General features: G+C 44.1%; 1 protein-coding gene across 3 annotated transcripts in view; it reads left to right on the top strand.

Annotated features, from left to right (window-relative positions):
- The window catches only part of LOC139281161 (E3 ubiquitin-protein ligase MGRN1-like), a 164,233-nt gene that overhangs the window by 60,377 nt on the left and 88,965 nt on the right, over positions 1 to 14,891 (top strand). For all 3 annotated transcript variants that reach the window (XM_070901173.1, XM_070901172.1, XM_070901174.1), the window contains exon 5: positions 5,037 to 5,154. In XM_070901173.1, coding sequence (XP_070757274.1) covers positions 5,037 to 5,154 — 118 coding nt within the window. The remainder of the gene's footprint in view (positions 1 to 5,036; positions 5,155 to 14,891) is intronic.

The raw sequence follows: 14,891 nt of genomic DNA, 5'->3' as shown, positions 1-14,891 counted from the left end.
CACTAAACCAAATAGGCACAATCCTATACTCTGCATTTATAGAACACCTTTAATATAGAATAATGCCCCAAGGTAATTCACTAAGATTTAACTAGATAAATAGACACAGAGTCGAGGAAGACAATATTAGGAGGGATGACCAAAAACTTGGTCAGAGAGGTGGGATTTAAGGAGGGTCTTGAAGAGTGAGATGGAGAGGCGGAAGGGTTTAGGGTGAGAATTGCAGAGCGTGGGGCAAGACAACTGATGGGATGACTGCCAGAGGAGGGGTGAGCAAGAGGAACAAAGCGTTTGGAGGTGTGAGCTTTGTAGAGCTGGAGGAAGTTACAGTGACTGCGAGGGGCAAAGTCATGAAGGATTTAACCATGAGGATGAGAATTTTAAATTGGCTCCTGGTCCCATCTCAATGTACAACAATAACTTGCACTTATATAGCACCTTTAACGTAGTAAAATGTCCCAAGGCGCTTCACAGGAGCGTGAGCAAGCAAAATGTGATACCGAGCCACAGAAGGATCTATTAGGACTTGGTCGAAGAGGTAGGTTTTAAAGCATGTCTTAAAGGAGGAGAGAGTGTTACAGAAGCGGCGAGGTTTAGGGAGGGAATTGCAGAGCTTAGGGCCTAGTCAGTTGAAGGCTTGGCCATCAATGGTGGAGCGATTTAAAATGGGGAATGCCCAAGGTGTAGCCATTGTTGGAGATGCCTAGCTATGATCAGATAGGCAAGTGTGGAACCAAGCAAAGGCAGTCTCCCTGAGCTGTACAAAGGAGGAGGGGCATTGGAAAAGGTCGTAATTGACCATGTCAAAAGTTGCAGAGAGGGCGAGGAGGGACACTGCATCACAGCCACAGTAGATGTAATTTGTGACTTTGGTTAGGGCTGTTTCAGTGCTGTGTCATGAGCAGAAACCTAATGACAGAGATTAAAACAGAGTTGAAGGAATGAATGACGTGGACATTGGGAAGTGCTAACACACCTAAGGACTTTGGAGAGCAAAGAGGGTTTGAAAATGGGACAGCAGTTTGCAAAGACACAGAGATCCAGGGTGAGCTTTTTGAGGAGGGGGACCAAATCTGAGGAGTGGGAATGCCATCTAGCATGAGGGTCAGGCAAGGAAGTTGGTCAGCAGGCTTGATGGACCAACTCATATTTTCCTGCCTGTTACTTTTTGTATTTTCATAATTTTAGTAGTAATAGGATCAAAGGAGCCAGAGGTGTGTTTCATGGATGAAATGAGCTGGAGAAGGCATGAGGGCAGATTGCAAAGAAAGTAGAGATGGGTTCTGGACTATCATAGGGTAAACTCGAGGGGAGGTTTGGCTTGGTGAGCATGGGGAAGTTGAAGGAGAAGGAGCAGAGATGGCTAAATGGATGGTCTCAATCTGGGTGACAGAGGTTTATGAGCTCCTTGCACTTTTTGTTGCAACTGAGGGTGGAGGGGGCTAAAGGGAACTTAAGGAGGTGGTTGACAATGGAGAAAAGAAGCTGGGGCCATCTTTGGTCTCCAGGATGAACCTGGGCAGTTTTGTCAGAGCAGAGTGAGGTTTGATGCGCTTCAGCCAGTGATAGATGCCTGAACCAGCTGTATATCAGATACATTCAATTCTCTTGAGCTTGAGGGAGTGAAGATGGGGCCATACCAAAAGGAGTGACGGATGGGAGAGAGTAAATGTTTTGCTTGGAGACAAGAACATCAAAGGAGGTGATAGAGTAGTTAAGCTAGTATCATGGTAAATGGTGAGTTAATGGCTAGGCAGTTGTGAGTTTGAAAATGCAGTTGTAAGTGACATGGCAAGAGTTTTTTTTCCAGGGTTGGATGAAAAGGAAAGTGGGGTTGGAAGGGGGAATGGGGAGTCTAGGAGATAGCCTCATCAGTGATTGAGACCATGGAAGTAGAAATGTCATGGAAGATGGCAATGATGGGGTTAGCTGTAAATATGAGTATTAGAGCTTAAATAGGGTTTAGGGAGGTCAGGGAGATAGTAAATTCAGAGGAGAGGAGACCAGGGAAGCTGAGTCAAAGATTGACATGACCGAAGATGCGTTGCCATTCAGTGCAGAGGCAGGAAAGGAGTGCAAATATCTCGTGGCAAACTCTGGGTGGGGGTTTGGGGAGGTGGGACTAGAGATTGTTGCAGGTTCAGGGCTAGGATGGGAGTTGACAGTAAAGATTTTAAAAAGAGAGGCGAGAAGGATGGAAAAAGGTGAGATGCTTGATGGAAGAGAAAGTAACAGGAGAGACCAAGGTGTGACTTGACGATAAGGGCCATGCTGCCGTGGTTGTGGGTGGGAAGATGGTGGAAAGTATAGCCAGGCAGGAAGGCTTTGCAAAGGGGCAAAGTGTTATTGTTAGCCGTGAGCCAAGTTTCAGTCAAAACTGGGATGTCGCTGCTATCGTCCGCAATACAAGGGTTTTGTTTGAGTGAATCGACATTCCAGAGGAAATGTGGAGAGGGATAATGATTGTTGATCGGCAGGAGAGTAGGAAGGCAGAGGAGTAGTGATGCACTGAGGTAAGGATTGGGAGGCACAATAGTTAAAAGGTGAAAAATGAATTGTGGCAAAACTGAATGATGGGGAGGGGAGGAGATGGGAAGAAAAAAGGGAGATAAAAATAATTGGCTCAGGACTGAAATGGCAGCCAAAATATGCACACCCATGGACATCATCCTTGACTCATCTTTCCTTGAAAACTTTCCAATTGTAGACAGAAAATCACCTGCAATGGTTTCTCTTTCTGCTCCCCGCACCGTTACCTCTGGAGTCTCCCAAGAATTTATCCTTGGCCCCCTCTTATTTCTCATCTAAATGCTGCCCCTCGGCGACATCAACCGTGAGCACGTCAAGTTCCACATGTATGCTGAAGACACCCGGCTTGACCTCACCACCACCACCTCAACCCTTCCACTGTTTCTGATTTGTCACAATTGTCCGACATCCATTACTGGATGAGCAGAAATTTCTTCCAGCTAAATATTGGGAAGACTGAAGGGTCCCCAAACTCTGTTCCTTAGCCACCGACTTCATCCCTCTCCCTGTCAGCTATCTGAGGCAGATCCAGACCAATAGCAACCATGGTGTCATATTTGACCCCGAGATGAGCGTCCAACTACATATCTGCTCCATCACCAAGACAGCCTACTTCCACCTCTGTAATGTCACCTGGCTCCACCCCTGCCTCAGCTCATCAGCTGCTGATACCTTCATCAATGCCTTTGTCACCTCTAGACTGCATGTCATCTTCCACCCTACGTAAACTTGAGCTACCCGTATTCTAACTCGCACCAAGTCTCATGTCTCTGCTCACTGGCTTACATTGGCTCCCGGTCTGGCAACACCTCAGTTTTAAAGTTCTCACCTTTGGTTTCAAATTCCTCCATGGTCTCACGCCTCCCTATCTCCGTAGCCTCCTCCTCCCCTTCAAGCCTTTGAGATCTCGCGCTCTTCTAATTCTGGCCTCTTGTGCATCCCTGATTTTAATCACCATTGGCTTCCATGCCTTCAACTGTCTAGGCCATAAGCTCTACAATTCCCTCCTAAAGTCTCTGGCCTCTCTGCCTCTCTCTTCTCCTTTAAGACGCTTCTTAAAACCTACTTCTGTATCCAAGCTTTTGCTTATCTGTCCTCATAGCAAGGGGGATGGAGTATAAAAGCAGGAAAATCCTGCTACAACTGTACAGGGTATTGGTGAGACCACACCTAGAGTACCTCGTACAGTTTTGGTCTTTAAGGAGGGACATACTTGCATTGGAGGCAGTTCAGAGAAGGTTCACTAGGTTGGTTCCTGAGATGAAAGGGTTGACTTATGAAGAAAGGTTGAGCAGATTGTGCCGATACTCATTGAAGTTTAGAAGAATGAGAGGTGATCTTATTGAAACATACAAGATACTGAGGGGGCTCGACAAGGTAGATGCAGAGAGGATGTTTCCACTCGTGGGTGAATCTAGAACTAGGGGGCATGGTTTAAGAATAAGGAGTCGCCTATTTAGAACTGAGATGAGGAGGAATTTCTGCTCTGAGGGTTGTAAATCTGTGGAATTCTCTGCCCCAGAGAGCTGTGTAGGCTGCGCTATTGAATATATTTAAGGTGAAGATGGTCAGATTTTTGAACGATAAGTGAGTGAAGGGTTATGGGGAGCGGGCAGGGAAGTGGAGCTGAGTCCGTGATCAGATCAGCCATGTTGTTATTAAATGGCGGAGCAGGCTCGAGGGGCCAAATGGCCGCCTACTGCTCCTATTTCTTATGTTCTTTATGTGGCTTGGTGTCGAATTTTGTTTGATAATGCCGCTGTGAAGCACCTTGGTCTGTTTTACTACGTTAGAGACACTATATAAATGCAAGTTGTCATTGTTGTTTCCATGGTGCTAAAATCTGATATTTACACCCATGTTGCATACCATTTAGCAGATAACCAATAAGCAGGAACTAAGGAAGTAAAGCACACACAAAAATCAAAAAGTGTTCGCAGACTCTGCTTTTTGTCCTACCATCTTACCAACAAATGGACAAAAAGATTAAAGTACACAAGCATAAAACTTGCAAATATGAATATTAAGATCACATGCCTAATGGTGTCTGTTATTCCTTTTACTAATTACATGCAATTCGCTACATCTCAATTCTCAATTAGCTAATGTTAGTAATTGGCCCCTTAAAGAATTCTGCAAATTGGCATACAAACCCTGAAAGAATACCAATCAGATGACTTGAGCTCCGGAATACTCAGGACTGACAGAGTACACAGCAATTGGCAACTGGCATTGCATTTTTCGAACTTGGTTGTCTCCCAGTTGCTACCGGGGGCCAGAAAGAATACTGACCAGGAACTCCTGTGGAACTGCTTGCTATCTTTATTAATTCAATGCTGCTTAGCACAAACCTGGCATATTGCTTATGCTCAAACGTTCTGTATACTGTGAATGTGAAGGCAAGCGTGAAGTTCATCACTGATTAACACTAGATGTCAGAATCTTTTAAGTTATTCGGTAGGAGAGAGCTATTACATTTTTATAGCGGTGCTTTTTGTTTGTTTTAGATATACATCAAAGCATCCTTCCATGCATTCGGAAACCATCCATTACAAGAGAGGTGTGAGCCAGCAGTACTCGCTTCCTTCTTTTAAGATTGACTTCTCCGAATGGAAGGAAGATGAGGTAAATACTTATTTTTATTTATTTTTCCCTTTAATCAAGATTTCCCTTCAATTTTTCTCCAACTCCCTTCTCTCTGGAGGCAACCCATGCTGGAGCCAGGGTCGACAGAGTCAAGTGAAGTAAAATCTGGTGATCCTTCAGTGTCTCACCCATGTGAACATTTTTCACTTGTGAACCTGTACAGTGAGTGCTGGTGAGTTATTCTACCCTGGAGTACAACTCTGTCCTCACCTGAAGACACAAACCTCCAGTAAGGGTCATTCAATAGAGCTTGGGAGTGGTATAGCTAGCTGATGTATTTATAAAAATTATATATTTACTATGATGTTGCAAGCGGGGAGTCAAAACCAAGGCAGTGCTCATGCCCAGCAAGGTTAGAAGATGAAGGAATAATAGGACCATGCCGGGGAAGTGGGATAGGGAGCCATATTGGGCAAAGATGAGAGGCATGAAAAGGGGATGGGAGGGAGAAGGAGTGAGTTGGGGAGGAAGAGTGGGAGAGAAAAGGATGGGAGAGGAGGGACATGGATAAGGGGAGTGGGAAGGTTAGGACAGGAAGAGGAATGAAGTGGAGGGGAAGCGGGAGCTGGAAGGGAAGCGGAGAAGGGAGCTGCTGGGAGTAAGGTATGCTGCTCAGCAGGTAGCATTTCTGCCGGGCTTGGAATTCCTGTGAGGGAGGGTAGCAGTCTGCCAGACTGTCCCTGCATTTTTTGGCTGTGATTTTGCTGACCTCAACGGGTCCGTGGCGGGTGAAGACGGTGGCGGGTTGCGACCCCGCTGCTGTCTCCATCCCAGTATCTGAAATGACGTTCCCTTGATGGAGCTTGTTAAGCCCGGCCAGCACATTTACTGACCAATTAGAGGAAGCGGGTCTAGTGTTGTAATTTGATGACATGTCATCAGCCGGTTTCCTTAAAGGGGCCATGGCCAATCTTTGTCAGTATTTGGTATTCTACAGCATTGAGGTACAGTAAACACTGACTAGCACTGCACAGAGGTGCAGGGCTGAACCCAGGCTCTCCCATGCATATGGATATGAAGGGAATCACAGCACGCAGGGAAGTGCTCTTCCCTTCCCTTGGGCGGAAGAGATCTCCCCAGGAGATCAACACAGCATGGTTGCACATTGCAGAGAAGGGCACAAGTAGGGATGTCGTCAGGAGGACCTAGGTGCAGTGCCGCAAATGTTTCAATGATCTCAGTAGATTATGAAATGCTGGGACAAAGCTACACTCAATCCCACACTCAACCTCGTCCTGCTATGCCTCCCATCACATCCCCATCACTCTGTTTTCCCTACCTTACTCCTGCACATCCTTACTCACACCAACTTGCCTTACATCTCCACCCATCCCTCTCTATCATTATTATCACATCCCCGATGAATGTCTGTCCCACCTGTAACAGGGTTTGTGGCTCTCGTATCGGGCTGTTCAGCCATCAAAGAACTCACTTTGGGAGTGGAAGCAAGTCCTTCTCTATTCCGAGGGACTGCCTATGATGATCCCCATCTCACTAGCCGCCCTTCACACTCTCTCTCATCCTATTGCAAGCATACCAACTAACAACACACAAGGATCGGCATATGGATGAAATGTTCATGTAAAGTTTCTGTTAATGTGGTGTCAAAAATTGAAGCCTTTATTTTTAACACTTTGAGTTCTTGGACAGATTTGTATGCATCTTTAGAAGTGGCTTAGTGAGTTGTAGTAAATGGTGAAGACAGAAGGGTATACCCCCCCAAAATGGTGATGAATGTGAAAGGAATGGCTTGGGCATTGTAGGGATGCTTTATGGTGTTGGTGTAGGGTGGTGTCTACCTGGCGCATCATGTGACAGCCAGGGTGTACAGATTCAAGTGAAGGAAATCTGGCCATGGCGAGGCCGATCCCTGGCCTCTCGGGCAGAAATGTGGTTGGGTGCTGATGCCCACTGCCCTGTGTAGCATCGGGTGATTGTGGAGAAGGTTGGTGGTGGTGTTAGTGCTGCTGGTGTTGGGGCAGGTGATTCTGAGGACCAAGGTGAGAGTATAAAGGGCACCCCTGCTGATGGAATAGGTGGCAGGTGAAGTAGAGATGACCGGAGCAATCTGTGAGAGGTAATGAGGTCAGACTGGATAGAGACTTGTGTAAAGACTTGTAACGTGGTGAATCTGTTGTGGAAATGCAGTGGTTGAGAGAAGATATATCTGTAAGGTGGGAGCTTTTACTGTACATTTAAAGCTGTCAACTCAACAGCTGATTGGCTACTGAACTCCCGCCTCAGCTTGACAGACATGGTCCATGACCAACGTGGACACCGTGGGCGAGCTGTGAGATGCAGAAAGTGAGCTGAAATTGATTCTTAAATGGCTCAAAACAAGCCACTAATTACTTGAATTGGGTCCCCCGCTGTGAACTTGCTGCTGCGTGTCAGGTCTGCTCAGATCCAACAACGGTGGTGGAGTTCACAGCGGGGTCCCGATCCACTGGGGGAAAAAACACTTTCCCACCGATCATGCCCGCTGACCCCCCCCCCCCCCCCCCCCGGAAAATCCAGCCCATTGACTTCGTAGGGGAGAGCGAAGTAATGCTTCTCGTGGAGGAGAAAGGGGTGTTGCATCTTGCAAAATTTTGGATATTGGAATCCTTTAGTCAGACAGTCCCTTCTTGTTTCAAAGGTTATGATTTCCTCATTTTTTGATGCAGGACTGTTCAGTTCCCCAGTTTCTGTTGCAGATAGCTTCTGGTTCCAAGTTCTTTTTTATTCTGTTACTGTTTCCATGAACAGTCCACCCTAGAGCACTGAAGGTAATGGATTTCCACGGAATAAAGCATTCTCTGACTTGTTCTGCTTGCTGAATTTCTACTTGGAGCAGCTGTTCTTACAATGTTATGGTCTCAGCTAGTTTTAAATTTGGTTTGTGGCAGTAGCAAGGTTTCCCATCCGCACACTGACCCTGATTATTAATTGTACTGGTTTTGGGATCATCATGAAAACATACTGGCCCGGATTTTGCAGTGGATAATAATGGCGAACTGTCAGTGTTTGCCGTCATTACACCTCTGAAACAGACCATAACCTCAGGATTTAATACGTGCACAGCTAAGCGCGGAATTCCTGAAGTTGCCGTCAATCATTCATTGCTTCGACACAGGCTGTGCTGTGGGCCACCTTTCCTTCTCCCCAACACCGCCCCCCCCCCCCCCCAAATCATAGCCGGCAATCAGTGGAACTGATGAAAACTTAAGCTTTTCTGTGTTAATGTCGCTGTTAAACACCTCATTAAATGTTGAGCATTGTTGGAATAGGTGTTTTGGGGATTTAACAGTGTACTAATTGCTAAACAACTATTCTGGTCCTGAAAAAGTAAGTTTATATTTGTAGAATGTCACATTTGTCCATTATGATAATTACTAGATTTGTTTTTTTTTATAGAAGTACACTTTTAATAAAACTTGTTTGACATTTCAGCTTCTACCATAACCCTATGTGTATGTCACAATCTTTATTTCGCTCTTTTTAACATTTTTTAAAAGTGCAGATAATCCGTGCTTTTCATTTTCTGTCTGAAAGTTCTTCAATGTGATTGACTGCTTACACAGATTGATGATGTCACTGCTGTTGACAGCGTTACAATCAATTAAACGATCTCTGGGCAACTTTCTTCGAGGTCAGCGACAATCACTGTCGCATCGCCGCTGACCACAAATTATGGACCAATGTGTTAGGTATTCTGCAGAAAAGTACATGCAACTTCAACAATGCAAGTTAAAAGATCTGTCACATGCAGTATTGTCAGCCTACTACAGGCTGGCTGACCAGAGATGGCAGAGAATCGGGTGTGAAAGTGATAGGAGAGTGGCTGACTGTTCAGCCTGCAGAGCAGCAACTGGTGGAATGGGAATAAGCTGGGAGGTGAACAAAACGAGAACCAGCAATTAAGGATCTCGTCCAAGAAGTAGAGCTGGAATGTGGTGAGGGCAGGGCGGCTTCACTGGTGGGACACTGGGTTGAGTCAAAACACAGATGTAGAAAGGAAAGGGGGGCATCCCACAATTGACAAAATAAGTTTAAGAAAGGGGAGAGACATGCAGGAATCCAGGGTACTCCATTTAGCCAGCCGTCACCAAATCTGGCTGGATCCAGTGCTAAAGCGGTTCTCTACCAAAACCACCAAGTACTCCAGGATCATTTTGGAGCACTAAGATAACTCTTGGCTTGTTTTCTCCACCATCAACCATCTCCTTTATCCTTCTCCCCTATACCCTCCAACTTTATTTCCAACAAATGCAAGGAGCTCATCTTTGTCACCAAGATCCTGACCATCTGTTCAGCTCCCTCTGCTGTCCCTACCTCTTCCCCCCCCCCCCCCCACCCACCCACCAAACCAAATCATAACCAAGGCTCCTCTTGCCCTAACCTGCATTTGCATTTTCCTCTACTTTTTCTCCTATTTCCCCTTACGCCCTCTCCGAGCTCATCATGTCCATGAAATCCACCTCCTGTTGCCTTGATCTCACTCCCACCAAACTGCTGAACCTTCCTGACTTGCATGCGAACTAACATTGTAAATGATTCCTTCCTTTCAAAATTGCTGCTATTGCCCCTTAATTTCAAACAAAGCGCCCTCGATTCCTCTATCCTTATCAAATCGGCAACCTCCGTTTCTTCTCCAAGTACTTTAATGATTTGCCGTCTCGCAAATCTGCCCTTCTTTCTGGTAATTCCGTATTTGAATCTCTACTGTCTGATTTCTGATTCTGCCAAAGCATGAAACATACCTAACTAAAGTCACAAATGACATTTTCTGTGACTGTGACCATCATCCGTAGATGTGGAAGGCGGAGTGATTAAATGACAAAAGGAATGATGGTGCAAGGCAAAAGGGGATGGTAATGTAAAGAAACAAAAGATGGATCTAGAGGAGGTATAAATGAGAATAGCAGAATGGGAGCAACGGTTATGATCTGAATTTTTTTTTATTCATTCACAGGATGTGGGCATCACTGGCAAGGCTGGCATTTATTGGCCATCCCTAATTGCCCTTGAGAAGGTGGTGGTGAGCCACCTTCTTGAACCGCTGCAGTCCTTGTGGTGAAGGTACTGACTTTGTCGTAACGGTTTGGTACAACTGAGTGGCTTGCTAGGCCATTTCAGAGGGCAGTTAAGAGTCAACTACATTGCTGTGGGTCTGGAGTCACATATAGGCCAGACCAGGTAGATTTCCTTGGTGAACCAGTTTGGTTTTTCCAACAATCTAGTAGTTTCATGTCACCATTTTTAATTCCAAATTTATTTAATTAACTGAACTTAAATTCTCCCAGCAGGCGTGATGGGATTTGAGCTTGCGTCTCTGGATTATTAGTCCGGTCCTCTGGATTACTAGTCCAGTAACATATCCACTATGCTACCATACCCCTATTGAATTTCATGTTGAGTCTGGAAGGTGGTAAAGTGCCTAACCAAAAGATGAGGTTCTGTTCCTCGAGCTTCTGTTGAGTTTCATTAGAACAGTGTGGGAAGCCAAGGACACAGAGATCAGCGTGGGAGTGGGGTGGGGAATTAAAATGACAGGCGACCGGAAGCTCAGGGTCATGCTTGCGGACTTGAACGGAAGATGTTCCGCAAAGCGATCACCCAATCTGTATTTGAAATTAAAATTGAATGTTGTGAACCATTCAGCAATTTTAATATAATACATTATCCTAGCTGAAATTGCCCTGTCGTTGCAAAGCATGGATTGAACTGGGATATGTATGGCTAAAGAATAATCTATTTTAAATGTAATGCTACAGGTTCATAAAATTTTTACTTTGTATTTTAAATTTACAGTATAGTTTCTGCTGTTTTCATACTTAAGTTTGATTTCTGAACTTTTGCCAATAATTTGGTAGTTAACATTTGATCTTTTTAAGGTTCATTGTATTCTGTAATTTGGCAGTTGAAAGTAAAGCTGGAAGATTACAGAACAATAGAATGAGTAACAAATCCTTGTTAGTCTATTGTACGATCAAAAGATATTTGTGGGTTTTATGGTATGATTCATTGTAGAACAAGTAAATACAGACAATTTCCTGTTCATGTAAGTGCCAGCATATCTCTGTTCCTGGACTCTTTGGAGGTAATCATACTTTCACTAGCTAGATGTACTCATTCATTTGTTGTCCTGCTTAGACAACAATAGCACGAAGCTTAAGAGGGTGGGGTGGGGGAAATACTTGTGACTCATGAGGTTTCATCTACAGATTAGTGTACAAACCTGACTGTGACATACAAACAAAAATGGAAGGCTAGATACCAAACACATTTATCTGATGAGTTGGCTGAAATAAAGCTTTTTGTACGTTGCCTGGCAGGCTGGGGAAATACAATGCCCTTTTAGCAGTATGAAAATAGGGATCAACTTACCAAAAAAAAAGCATCAATGCGTTTGTCCTACAAATTTTTAAAGTTTTGCTCTGCCTTCTATTGACTTGCAGCGCGAATGCTCAGAATCCATAGGCAGCCAGTCCCAACCGCTCTGGAGTTTTTCAGGTGTCATGACTTTGGATTGGTTGCACACACTATTTTGTGATTTGGGGCCAAAGGAACCTCTAGGGCTTTTGAAATGATTGTGCTAAAAAGGCCACCTAGTGACCCCAACGGACCAAATTAGTGCTTCAACTGTTTAAAGAACTTTCCCCAAAAAACTTGATACAATGTTTGTTTTCCTCAGTATTTAGGAAGTCTTGTTTTGCATAATGACCACAAGCTGCTGTTTCCCACTTGGAAAAAGTTGTTTGTACCCATTCATTGATCAACAGGAGAGCCTTTTTTATTGCCTTGCACGCTTGTGATCACTGAAATTATTGTTTTTATAATCATCCTCAGGAACCCGTTTTAGAGTCGCTAAACGCAACCTTTGTTTTTGCAATTTGCAAATTAAAACAGTTAATGTGCAACAGCTTAATATTTTACTCTTGGGTAGAAGTTGGTGAATGGTCTTGGAGCTGCCTCTTACTTAAACTTGCTTGATTTAGGTGAATTTTATGCCCTGCAAATGGACAACCAAATGGAATTGAACCATTTGATCTTTAGGGTGGGATAGATGGGTTTAAAACTTTAATCGGATGATTAGCCTTGCGAGAGCTACAGCTGTAGTTCCTCTGCCTTCTTGTCAGTAGTTGAATGCTGTATACATTGTGTAAAAGTCTACAATCAAGACTAACATTGGGCCAAGTTTCCCCAGGAGTTGCTCCGTTTTTTTTTTGAAGCAACTAGATTTTTTTGCAGCAATTTAAAAATCGCAATTCTCCCCATTTTAATTTGCTACAGTGTAAGTGAGTTAAGTTTTTTTTTCAAAACGGGGCATTACCAGCCAATTACGCCTGTTTTGGCTATTTGAGCAAGTTTAGCCAGCTAAAAGTTACTCCAAACTAACTTAGGCCAGCGTATGTGTCCGCTCAGAAAAACCTTGCGGTTAATTAAGAAATCAGCGAGAGTAGCCAGAAATTTGGGGGGGGGGGGAAAGGGAAGTGTAGTAGCAATCTTAGCCAAAACGGATCCTAGAAACTGCTATTTTTTCATGTGAAAGCATGTGATTGAACAAGTGTTCCTTTTACCAAAGAGTTACATTAACTTGTTTGTATATTAATCTGAGACACGGGGCGGAGGGGGAGAAGAGATACGGGGCGGGAAGGCAGCGGTCAGCCTGTGCGGCAGGCCACTCGGCCCGGGATAGGGGCGGCGAGCATCGGGACGCGCTGGGAGGGCGAGGAGCTACTTTTATAAAGATAAACAACAAATTAATAGCCTATAGATAGTGACCTTTTATTCTTTTCCTTTGAAGAGCAGGCTAGCATATCAACTGTAGATATATTACTGTTACATGTTCACACATTATTCAATCAATTCACTTGTTAATTCTGAAATGAAGTGTGATGTGATGCTCTGCTGCTTTTGAAAGATGGAAGAAAGTTCCATTGGAGGCATAGAATAAATCCAGCAGTAATTTACAGAAAGCTTTCTGTTCATTATCTTGAGCTCGTAATCAGAAACGTACCTAGAAATCAGAGCCACTGAGTGTGATCTAAATTACAAAGGCCAAAGTAGAAAAGACCCAAAAACGTCAAACACGAATCTCATATCTCCATAGTGGGGCAGCTAATATACTCATCAAATCTGTTTAACAGTGGCAGGCCACTCGGCCCAGGATAGGGACGGCGAGCATTTGGGAGGGTGAAGAGTTACTGCGCATGCGCGCAGACTCCACTGCGCATGCGCACAGCTGCCGGCACTGTTTTCGACGCAGGGCTGTAGCTCCGCCCCCCATTCAAACAGAAACCAGGGAGACACAGAAGAGCTGCCAGAATATGCAGTAAGTTTTTTGGTGCCGTTTTGAACGCACAAAGTTGGCGCAGGTGCGCTGGAAAAAGGAGTTGGGGAAACTTGGGCCCATATTGTTTCCAATTGGAAAGAGAAGGCAAGCACGGGTACAAAAAGCAATCAAAAAGGCTAATGGAATGTTGGCCTTTATCTCAATAATAACACAAAAGTGAGGAATTGCTGCTTTAGTTGTATGGAGCTGTGGTCAGACCCAGTCTGGAGTGCTGTGTTCAGTTTTGGGCAAACAGGGGGTGCAATGCAGATCCATCAGAATGATACTGGGCCTTTGTGAGGGTAAGCCTGGTTTGTATTCCCTTGAGTTTAGAAGGTTGAGGGGTGATCTGATCAAAATATTTAAAATAATAAAGGGATTTGATTGGGTAGATACAGAAAACCTATTTCTTTTGGTGAAGAGGGCATAATCCCAAAATTAGAACTAGGCCAGTTAGGATGAAATCAGGAAGTGTTTTTTTTTTTTACACAGGGTAATGGAAATCTGGAACTTTCTCCTTCAAAAGACTGTGGATGCTGAGTCAGTGGGAATTTTCAAGACAGATCGATAGATTTTTGTAATGCAAGGGCATCAAGGACTATGGATCAAAGGCAGCTAAAAGGAGTTAAGGTACAGATCAGCCGTGATCGAATAAATTGGCAGAACATGTTGAGGGGCTTAGTGGCCTACTCTTGTTCCTATGGTTTCTATGGAGACTGATTTGCATTGTGAAATAAGTATGATAAATACAAAGGGAAAACGAAGTTCATTGGGAGAACATTTTAAAATTTCAGACGTCTAATGTTGTGCCAGACAGTTTTGCTGGCAGATTTATATTTTAGGAAAGCAGATCAAAAAGCACTATAAAATGTTGATCTTTTACCATGTATTAAAATGTAATTATCTATCCTGTTCCTGTTTTTTCTAAAGTTGCTGGTGTGTTGCAACACCCATTGTAAACACAGTATAAAAGCTTACTTTGAACAATTGATTTGGAGGTGCTTTATGAAATATACTTGTCAGTCATGTACAATCTTCATACCAGGCCTACGGACAATGCAAATAGCCTTTTATTCAACAAAAAAATATGTTGCCTTAGTGTTTGCAACTAAGTCCTAGGTATTGTTTACAGTAATTATAATCAGATCTTTCTGTTTCTTTTTTCCCATGTTAGTATGCATTGTGCCTGATTTTCAGTTGTACAATGGACTCAAACATACCAACTTAGAGGTAGGGTGCTAATCTACGCAGTAGTTCCCACTGCCAAATTTTTGGGACTCATTCACTAGATGTCCTGGGCGAAAGCCTATAACTGGCGTTAAGCATCCTATTGATCCTCGGGCCTCCTGCTTTGGGGCATGTGCTGTCACTGCACCAAGGCTAATTTCTGCCCTGTTGC

Source organism: Pristiophorus japonicus, chromosome 15, assembly GCF_044704955.1.
Source record: "Pristiophorus japonicus isolate sPriJap1 chromosome 15, sPriJap1.hap1, whole genome shotgun sequence".
In the NCBI taxonomy this organism is placed as follows: domain Eukaryota; kingdom Metazoa; phylum Chordata; class Chondrichthyes; family Pristiophoridae; genus Pristiophorus; species Pristiophorus japonicus.
This window is presented reverse-complemented; position numbering and strand designations above follow the sequence as displayed.